This window comes from Chironomus tepperi, unplaced genomic scaffold (genome assembly GCF_022539635.2).
Source record: "Chironomus tepperi strain 1889 unplaced genomic scaffold, CSIRO-AGI_Ctep_v1 contig_445, whole genome shotgun sequence".
In the NCBI taxonomy this organism is placed as follows: Eukaryota; Metazoa; Arthropoda; class Insecta; order Diptera; family Chironomidae; genus Chironomus; species Chironomus tepperi.
Window position 1 is genome coordinate 536690 of NW_027226567.1, and position 9429 is coordinate 546118.

General features: G+C 33.4%; 5 protein-coding genes across 5 annotated transcripts; 4 read left to right on the forward strand and 1 right to left on the reverse strand.

The window, feature by feature from the left end:
* The first annotated feature begins 2261 nt into the window (after positions 1-2261).
* On the forward strand, positions 2262-3324 carry LOC139098083 (hydroxymethylglutaryl-CoA lyase, mitochondrial-like). Its single transcript, XM_070650203.1, has 2 exons — positions 2262-2649; positions 2709-3324. Exons 1-2 carry the CDS (start codon positions 2325-2327, stop codon positions 3320-3322), a joined length of 939 nt encoding a protein of 312 aa, XP_070506304.1. The 5' UTR covers positions 2262-2324; the 3' UTR covers positions 3323-3324.
* A 154-nt stretch (positions 3325-3478) lies between these two features.
* Positions 3479-4585, forward strand: LOC139098082 (hydroxymethylglutaryl-CoA lyase, mitochondrial-like). The gene has a single exon (XM_070650202.1). The coding sequence runs from the start codon at positions 3530-3532 to the stop codon at positions 4469-4471; it is 942 nt and encodes a 313-aa protein (XP_070506303.1). The 5' UTR covers positions 3479-3529; the 3' UTR covers positions 4472-4585.
* Positions 4586-5032: 447 nt separating this feature from the next.
* On the forward strand, positions 5033-6179 carry LOC139098463 (odorant receptor 10-like). Its single transcript, XM_070650679.1, has 4 exons — positions 5033-5075; positions 5517-5755; positions 5809-5913; positions 5970-6179. The coding sequence occupies exons 1-4, from the start codon at positions 5033-5035 to the stop codon at positions 6177-6179; spliced, it is 597 nt and encodes a 198-aa protein (XP_070506780.1).
* A 172-nt stretch (positions 6180-6351) lies between these two features.
* Positions 6352-7824, reverse strand: LOC139098080 (uncharacterized). Its single transcript, XM_070650201.1, has 4 exons — positions 7567-7824; positions 7347-7508; positions 6806-7280; positions 6352-6751 (listed from the first exon to the last, which is right to left on the reverse strand). The coding sequence occupies exons 1-4, from the start codon at positions 7761-7763 to the stop codon at positions 6407-6409; spliced, it is 1179 nt and encodes a 392-aa protein (XP_070506302.1). The 5' UTR covers positions 7764-7824; the 3' UTR covers positions 6352-6406.
* A 126-nt stretch (positions 7825-7950) lies between these two features.
* EMC8-9 (ER membrane protein complex subunit 8/9) lies at positions 7951-8916 on the forward strand. Its single transcript, XM_070650204.1, has 3 exons — positions 7951-8127; positions 8193-8476; positions 8543-8916. Exons 1-3 carry the CDS (start codon positions 8073-8075, stop codon positions 8795-8797), a joined length of 594 nt encoding a protein of 197 aa, XP_070506305.1. The 5' UTR covers positions 7951-8072; the 3' UTR covers positions 8798-8916.
* The last annotated feature ends 513 nt before the right edge of the window (positions 8917-9429 follow it).

Below are 9429 nucleotides of genomic sequence, written 5' to 3' on the forward strand. Positions count from 1 at the left end.
ATAGCCATAAGAATCAGAGAATACATTTAAATACATTTTCGACACTACACTCGTATTCTTTATTACTCACAAATTTCGCAATTAATTGAATTAAGTCATTGATTATGTGCTTATAAATATTATAATTTTAAATTACAGCTGCTTCAATCTATTTACCCGAGTGACACAAATGAAGAAGATTCCGCTCTGTTATTAACAGCAAATGGAAGCCACCTTCGTACGGCATCCAAATGCCTGGCACAGATAAAGCCTTAAAAGCTCCTTGGCGAAGCCTTCTTCATTGTGTCGATCGGGTTTTATACTCTACGATTAACTCTTTTAATACGATTGAGTTCCGTATAAGGTAAATTCGATTATTGAACCTTCTTTGTTGACAGCATACTATTCTAATCCGTACAATGCCTTCAAATAATTGTAATGGGTGTCTTAACTTGCTGGGTTTTTTGAACAAATCTTCAAGATTCTCTTACATCTCAAAACAACTTACAAACATCATGAATACATTCAAAATAAACAGTGAAAGTATTTCATTCTTCCAAAAATAAATTTTACTGCTGCCATTCATTGAATGCCTTGATGAATAAGCCTTCTTGACATCGGGATGATTCTTATCGTATTTGTAATCTTAATGTAAATTTGCCACTAGTCAATCAGCCGTTCAAAAAAATTCTAATGCACTTACCGTAGTAAATAAATCTCTTCTTTTTAATATATTCAGTTCCGTTGACTTCCAGGATGCAATTAATCGCAGATGGCGATGGAATGAAATTTTTATCAATCCTGGCCATAATTGATTTATTGTAGAATCCATTTTCATCGCATTCACTTCTTTCTTCGGAAATTACACTGTAGTTGTTGTTGATTCTTTAAGATAGGAATAATTTATTGATTATCTTTGCGCTTAGATAGGATTTTAGGTCCTTTTGGAAATTCCAGATAGGCAAATATGTTATACTCACACAATATTGAGATCAGGTTCGGGATAAATTGTCTTAACTGCGCAAATGACAATAAATATTTGTGATTCAATCATGAAGAAGTTTAAGTCGTGATGATAAAGTTCAAAACTTCTTTCAGGAACTAAATAAATATGAGATAGATTTATGAATGTCTCAAATATTAAATAGAAAAAATCTGAATAATCACTGCAGTTAAGAGCTAATATCTCTGGGAGTGGTTCGGTACAGAAAAACAAGACCACTGAAAACAGGCTCTTACAGAAGTCGGAACCAACTTGAATTCGCAACAGTTCGCTAAGAACTGATTGAAACTGTTATACTTCACAAGTATCAGCAGAAAAAATTCAAAACAAACCTGCACCTAAACAAAAAAAGTCAAAACCTTACTCACCAATCACTTGCATTCTTTTGATCTGCCTGTCACGCGTGCTGTATGTCTGAACGCTGCACATCCAATCTCCTGTAAATAACATAATATTTTAAACCGCTTCATTCATCAAGAAACAAAGTCCTACCTGTAAGATTATAATGTGGTCTTAATTGAATGCCACGATATCTATATTTCGCGTCAGCATTATTGGATATAAATGATGTATTGATGTGATATTTAAAGGAACTCTAAAAATAAATGACACTGATTTAATTGATTTTCAATCCATCAAGTAGCCTTAAAACTCACAAAGATGTAAGGTTTTCGTGGTGGTATCCATTGATAAATTAAATGTGAATTATGATACCATTTAAGCACAAATCCAACATCAGATATACGAAATTCATAATCACAATCAAGGATGAGTGGACGACAGTAGTTGTAGTCAATAACATAAGTTGATGGAACTGAGATTTTTGTTATTTTTACACACGAGACATTCATGACTAAGTGTATAGTAATAGTAAATGGAAATAAAAAACGTATGTTAATTGAAATATAAATAATTAATTAGGCTATGTGGATGGAGGTAGTGCCACTTGATTGGATTGTACTTACAATAAACATTTAAAATTGTAATCAAAACCTTTAAATTTGTCATTTCCTTGACTTTAAATGCTTGATTGATTTTCGACACAGAAATTAAGAAAAATTTTAAATTTCCGCCACAATTTTCCGCCTTTTCCGACTTAATTGTAAAAGAAAATGTGAAGAACTAAATGATGAACTTTACATCCTATTTATCTCATCATTATCGCATGCTCATTAGTCAACTATGTTGACACATTTAAACATTTATGAATGAATAAAAGTGCATTTTAATACCTAGAACTCCATCTAGTGATCATATGGACAACTTCCTTTATCAATGATTCCAAAATATTTTTGTGGACTTTGAATGTTGTGCCTTTAAAGATTTTTTTAATTAATTTAAAATGTTTCCTCGAACAATAAATCGAATAATTACAAGAAATGTAAGTACAGTAAGAATAGTTGAAGTCGGTCCACGTGACGGCCTACAAAATGAAGCTAAAATCCTTCCAACGGCAACAAAAATTGATTTCATCAATCGACTATCCAAAACTGGACTAAAAACAATTGAGGCAACAAGTTTTGTATCTGCCAAGTGGATACCACAAATGGGTGATAATGTTGAAGTGATGAAAGGAATTGACAGAGTTGATGGAGTTACTTATTCAGCTATTGTTCCTAATATGAAGGGATTTCAGGATGCTTTAGATACAAATACTACTGAAATTGGTAAGTGACTTCATAATTGCTTACAGAACTTTTCTAATACCTCAAATTTAACTTCACAGCTGTTGGCGGTTCCGCTTCAGAAGCATTTACAAAGAAAAATTTCAACTGCTCCATAGCTGAAGGAGTTGATCGTGTAAAATCAATCATGAAAGCAGCTAAGGATAATAACTTAAAGGTACGAGGATATGTGTCAACAATAATTGCATGTCCATACGAAGGAAAAGTCAAGCCATCAGCAGTAGCCAAAATCAGTGAAATGCTCTTGGATGTAGGATGTTATGAGATATCATTAGGTGACACAATCGGCGTTGGTACTCCAGGATCAATAAAAGAGATGTTAAAGGAAGTCTTAAAGGTGGCACCAGTCGAGAAATTTGCAATCCATTACCACGACACTTACGGTCAAGCACTGCCTAATATCCTAACATCTCTAGATTTTGGAATATCAATTGTTGATGCCTCAGTATCAGGATTGGGTGGCTGTCCATACGCTAGAGGCGCTTCAGGAAATGCAGCAACTGAGGATGTCGTTTACATGCTCGAAGGATGTGGCGTAAAGACAGGAATTGACTTGAATTTACTTATTGATACAGGAAAATTCATTTGTGAGGAACTTGGCAGATCCTCAGAGTCTAAAGTCAATCGTGCAACTAGGAAAAGTCAACCAAAGTGAGACAGTCTGGACAGTCCTTCAAATATTGCCAATACCTGAATAAAAGTCTGAAATTTTTGAAGTAATTTAAATTGATAAAAGTTTGCGAATTTCCTCAATTTTCCAGCATAACGCACACATTAGCGCCATCTTCCCATTCATCTTCAAAGCTCAATCAGCTGACTATTGTTTTTAAGTCTATTTTGTAATATTTTCACATCCACAAAAATGTTTCTCCGTAAGATTAATCGAATATTTACCAGAAATTTAAGTTCAATTAAGATTGTTGAGGTCGGTCCACGTGATGGACTTCAAAATGAAGCCAAAATTGTGCCTGCATCAATTAAAATAGAATTAATCAACAGACTTTCGAAGACTGGACTAAAAAGTATTGAAGCAACAAGTTTTGTATCTGCAAAATGGGTTCCTCAAATGGGAGACAACACGGAAGTGCTTCAAGGAATTGACAAGGTTGATGGAGTGTCATATCCAGTTTTAACTCCTAATTTGAAGGGTTTTGAGTCTGCATTAGCAGCTGGTGCAAAGGAAGTTGCTGTTTTTGGTGCCGCATCGGAATCATTCACGAAGAAAAATGTCAACTGCTCAATAGCTGAAAGCCTTGAAAGATTTCAATCAGTTCTTGATGCAGCAAAAGCCAATGACGTTAAAGTCCGAGGTTATGTCTCAACTGTTGTGGGATGTCCATATGAAGGAAAAATTAATCCATCTGCTGTTGCAAGAGTCTGTGAAAAGTTATTGACTATGGGCTGCTATGAGATATCTTTAGGAGACACAATCGGAGTTGGAACTCCAGGATCAATGAAGGATATGTTATTGGAAGTGCTCAAAGTCGCACCTGTTGATAAGTTTGCTGTCCATTGTCACGACACTTACGGTCAAGCACTTCCTAATATTTTAACATCCTTGGATATTGGAATTACGGTCGTAGATGCTTCCGTATCTGGATTGGGCGGTTGCCCATATGCTAGAGGCGCTTCAGGAAATGCAGCTACAGAGGATGTCGTTTATATGCTTGAAGGATGTGGTGCCAAAACAGGAATTAACTTAGATCTTCTAATCGATGCTGGAAAATACATTTCCGAGGAACTTGGCAGACCATCTGAATCGAAAGTAAGTCGCGCCACAAGACGAATTAAGGCTAAATTGTAGGTGCTGAATATAAATGAATTTCAAACAGAGTTCAAAGGAAACGGATGCATTTATTGTTGTTAAAGGTTTTATAAAATTTTAATAAAGGATTTACTTTTTGAAGGAATCAAGAAAGTGTCATGATCATGCGATGAGCTCTCATATTATAAATTTATGCTACATGTCAATCTTTTGACGTTCCATCCCTCTTCATTAAGTTTACTATAAATTCGAATAGTTCTTCCTGACTGTCGTCAGTTCTTGTTTGATTGTGTTAATAGTAAAGCAGAAGATCCAGTAGAAATGAAGTGGAACAAATTTTTTCCAGATTTTAAGAAGGCAGAGCTTTTTTCTATTGACGAGAAGTTCCTGTCAATGCTTGGATTTTGGCCTGAAAATGCCATCAATTTTCGCTCGGTATTTTTTGTTATATCTTGTTTATCCCTAGAAATCATACCTGAACTGATCTTCATCATCAAGAATCTGCAGAATATTGAGAAAGTATTCATGTGCCTTCATGAGTTTATCACCTTGATCGTTTTGATGATCAAAATATTCATTGTGATTCTTAAAAGGGACGAAATGTTCGATTTGATCAGCAATTTGAGAAAAGAGTGGAAGATTTGTAAGTTTTATGTCCAAAAACCCAATTTTCTTAGATCTAAACTTAATTTTCACCTTGAACAGCTTGCAACATCGAGAATCCACATTGGAAGTCATCATCAGACAAGCAAGAACGTCGAATCTTTAAATTTTCTGGAATGTTTTACAAATTTGTGTTCTTTTCTGCCTCGACTTACTTTACAGTTCCTTTAGTGGTATTCTTCGGCTTCATGAATGTAGGAGAAGTTGAAGGCTGGCCATTTCCTATACAAGTTTAGTAAGATCCTTCACTTAATTTAAATTGAATTCTTCAGGATGTTTGCATTGATTTATTACAGCTATGGATTTGAGTTCCGAGAGTATCCAATTGCATACTTTCTTCTTTTGGTTCCAACAATCGTCCATATGCTAGGAATTGTACACATATTTTATGGACTTGATTATTTATACATAAACCTATTAGTCTACGTTGCATCCTACTTTCACTATGTCCAATGTAAGATACAATATCTTAATGAAGAACTAATCGCAAAGAAGGTTAAAGGAAACGAACTAAAAAAGAGAATTGCCGAAATCATCGAAGCTCACAACATAGCCATCAAATTTGCAGAACAACTTGAGGATATATCAAATATTTTGGTATTTGTGCTGTATTCTGTTAATACTATCATCTTATGCTTCTTATTCTTTGAATTCAATATTGTGAGTGACTTTATAATAATATTTAGGAGTGATGTATAATTGTTTTGTTACAGCTTTCTGAAGACATGCTGAATTTCTTTAAAGTTCTTGTCTTTTTTGGTGTTGTTCAAATGCTGTTGTTTTTATTCTCATATTTTGGAACTAATTTAGAAGATCAGGTATGTAGCTATACAGAATGGAAATTTCAAGTTATGATCCCGATACTTCATTACAGAGCAAGCTGATTGAAGACTTAATATACGACTTACCTTGGTACGAAATGGAAGATCAATCTGATGCTCGCAGCTTGATATTATGTATTTTAAGAGCTCAAAGACCATGCCTAATTACAGCTGCAAAGTTTTACCCTTTGAATTTTGAATCGTACTTGACTGCAGTAAAGTCTGCTTACTCGTTCTGTACTGTTCTAAAGGATATCATTTAAAATCGGAATTTATTCCGAAAATGCTTAAATTGAATAGTCAGAGATTAGTGAAAGGTACAAATGTTTAATATATACTTTAGGAAAATAAACATTATAACATAGTAGGCAAGAGTTACCCGAGCGACACAATTGAATAATCGGGTTGCTCAATTCAAAATTCCTTCATCAATTATACAATGTTTAACAATAATAAAGCCTTTGTTCTCAAAGTCGATTCCGAGTCTGTGTTAATTAAGAAATCCCTTCCTTCCAAAATAATCCAATAGAAATATCAATCTATCCTTCATTTCTTGATCCTTAAAATAATCATTTTGTGAAAATCTCATTGGAAGTAGTAAAATTGTGTATAGAACTCCAATAATGCCACGCTTCATAAAATGATTATGGATTTGAATTAATGACGGAATTTGTCTAGGGAAGTTCAATTTGATCAAGGTTTTATGCAAAGTTGTATGATAGTGTTGCAATAGAACGTCAATTTCGTAGTCTGCAATGTCGGCTGCTGAAGATGTGAACAGAAGGTATGTCAAATCGATTCCAGGAGAACCAAAGTAGCTTAGTCCAAAGTCAACCTGGAAGTTTAAAAATTATTAAAGGATGTAGCTCCTGATTGAACCTCAACTTACCATTTTGATGTCAATAGGATTATTCTTCTCATCATATTGGAACAATAAGTTGTCCATCCATAAATCACCATGACACAGTACTCCTAATTCATTATCTTCCAGCATGAAAGCTTCACTGACTTTGTCAATAAAGTTATTCTCAAAGTACATCAACTGTTCAATTAACGTCTCTGAGTTGTGCCACTTCTCATTTGACACTTCCTCAATCAATTTATGCAAGCATGCTGTAAACAACGGATGGAATATCTTAAAATATTCACTGACATTTGGCTGCTGATGATGCTCGAATAAGTCACTATTTTGCTGATACATAACAGCTGAGCATGCATGAAATTTTGCTAATTTTTCCATAGTCAATTTCAAATGTTTCTGATCCAATCCTGACCTCCTTTGAACCCTCAAATATTTATCACTTGACAATTCTTCCAACAATATGTACTTTGGCTGTGGACGCTTATTGACAATGCACATTGCACTTGATTGTAAGACGAAAAAAATTGAGGATTAAATATTTATTTAGAATAGAATGTGTGATACTCACTTGCACGTAACTGGATATGAATGCAGTGACTGAAACATTTTGTTCATGCTCGGCAGAATGTTTTGGAAGAAGAAAATTTCCCTTTTAAATGGATCATATTTTTCGACACTTTCTTCCATATAGGGATTATAAAATCCTATTTTTAGCACAAAGTTTTGTGATCTGAAATTATAAAATGTTCATCATACCTAAATAGATAAAAGATTTTTGTGTGCCTCACTTAGTGACATTATTCGAACTTGTGTAATTAGCCACAATTATCATTTGATCAGCCCAGTAACTCTCTTCCCGTTTAGATACCCTTCGGACTTCAAATGTTTTTAGATAAATTGTCGTATCCTGATAGTAATCCCTTAGTGCATTCTCAAAGAACTGATTATTAACAAACAGGTGTTTGCGGAGAACTTCTCGTGACATTTTTTACTATAATTAATGTTTTTTTAAAACTGACAATCTATTTGTGTCAAGTACGTTTAGTATAAAGGTTCAAAATCTACTGAAATCATATAAAATCGTGATTTATTATCTAGTATTGATAAGATTTGTGGAGCATTGCATGACATTTTGTTAAACGGAAAAATAAAATTTAAACTGTGTCGGATAAGCGAGTTTGTCGGTTAATCGAATTAATAACACGAGAAATTTTTCCAATTTAAAAATTTCTTTTAATTAACTAATTTCCTGTGCAATCCACTATTTATTGTAAATTAAAATTATATTAACAAGATGTCAGAAGTTGTTTTGTCACCAAAGGCTTATATTAAGATGGTTTTCCATGCCGGTAAGTTAAAAACTTGAAAATTTTTTGATAAAAATTTAAATTAATGAAAATTAATTGATTTCCAGCCAAATATCCTCATTCCGCTGTCAATGGCTTACTTTTGGGATCAAAGTCAAATAAAACAGAAGTAGTTGATGCCGTGCCTTTATTCCATCAATGTTTATACGTTACACCAATGAATGAAATTGCTCTAATTCAAGTAGAATCAAAAGCAGCTAGTGATGGATTACAAATCATTGGATATTATGCTGCTTCTGAGAACTTTTATGACAATACAATAGATAAAGTTCCGGCAATTAAAATAGCTGAAAAAATTGCTGAGAATAATGGATCAGCTTGCGTCGTTGTTGTAAGTTTCAATTTACTATTAATTACTGTTTATATAGTTAATGTGTGATCATTTCCATTATCACAGATTGATAATAAGTCATTGTGTACGGATATGAAGCATTCTGGATTAAAAGTATGGCAATCAAACGATGGAAAATGGGCTAAAGCAAAACATAGTCTGAGCGACTCGAAGAATACAGTTGATGCTGTATCACTACTTTTACAACGAGGAGCCATGAAGGAACTAAATGATTTCGACAACTATCTTGATAATACAGAAAATGATTGGACTAATCAAAATCTTAATTTTGATCTCAAAAAAATTCTTGCTATGCATTAATGCCATTGATTGTTCCGTGTATTCTATATTTATAATGATAACATAAACGGTTTGGTAAATATTATGGAATTTTTAATCCTTTGATAAGATTAATAAAAATATATGATTATATCAGTGGATATATAAATTTTTGACTAGAATCTTTGTTTTACAGGCTTATGAAACCGAATTTACTATATCTATTTATGTAGAGGATATCCAGTTCAGTTATATTTACTATTTTACACAGAAAACATTAAAGTTTACTTAGAATTACATATCCGCTTTTCCTAATCAGGTATCGCACACTACGATCTAGATTTTGTTATCAAAAATTATCGGTTTATTTTAATTTGCAAAGTTTTTGATCTTTTCTACGAATTATTACTCGTATTTCTTTGTTTGTTATCTAAGAGGCATTAGTCAGTGTTTTACAAATGTGCTCGAACTTATCGGGCGACATCAGCGCATCCAATTCATTTTCTCGGGCTACAAATCATGATCCAGTAAGCGTGTCAGACGAACAAAATGTAATGTTAAGTGCCACTTTCCCAAAAAATGCGGTAATAATTTGGCGTACAAGTTTGCACACAATTCTAATCTTATCAATAAATGAAAAGAATTTAACCAGTTTTAGCAATATGCTGGATTCT

Coding starts and splice junctions, on each gene's coding strand:
- LOC139098082 (XM_070650202.1), top strand. CDS start 3,530: ATGTTTCTCCGTAAGATTAATCGAATATTTACCAGAAATTTAAGTTCA.
- LOC139098083 (XM_070650203.1), top strand. CDS start 2,325: ATGTTTCCTCGAACAATAAATCGAATAATTACAAGAAATGTAAGTACA. Junction 2,650..2,708: donor TACAAATACTACTGAAATTG/GTAAGTGACTTC, acceptor TTAACTTCACAG/CTGTTGGCGGTTCCGCTTCA.
- LOC139098463 (XM_070650679.1), top strand. CDS start 5,033: ATGTTCGATTTGATCAGCAATTTGAGAAAAGAGTGGAAGATTT. Junction 5,756..5,808: donor TATTCTTTGAATTCAATATT/GTGAGTGACTTT, acceptor GTTTTGTTACAG/CTTTCTGAAGACATGCTGAA. Junction 5,914..5,969: donor GAACTAATTTAGAAGATCAG/GTATGTAGCTAT, acceptor ACTTCATTACAG/AGCAAGCTGATTGAAGACTT.
- EMC8-9 (XM_070650204.1), top strand. CDS start 8,073: ATGTCAGAAGTTGTTTTGTCACCAAAGGCTTATATTAAGATGGTTTTC. Junction 8,128..8,192: donor TAAGATGGTTTTCCATGCCG/GTAAGTTAAAAA, acceptor ATTGATTTCCAG/CCAAATATCCTCATTCCGCT. Junction 8,477..8,542: donor GATCAGCTTGCGTCGTTGTT/GTAAGTTTCAAT, acceptor CCATTATCACAG/ATTGATAATAAGTCATTGTG.
- LOC139098080 (XM_070650201.1), bottom strand. CDS start 7,763: ATGTCACGAGAAGTTCTCCGCAAACACCTGTTTGTTAATAATCAGTTC. Junction 7,509..7,566: donor AGTTCGAATAATGTCACTAA/GTGAGGCACACA, acceptor TTATAATTTCAG/ATCACAAAACTTTGTGCTAA. Junction 6,752..6,805: donor ATCCTATTGACATCAAAATG/GTAAGTTGAGGT, acceptor TTAAACTTCCAG/GTTGACTTTGGACTAAGCTA.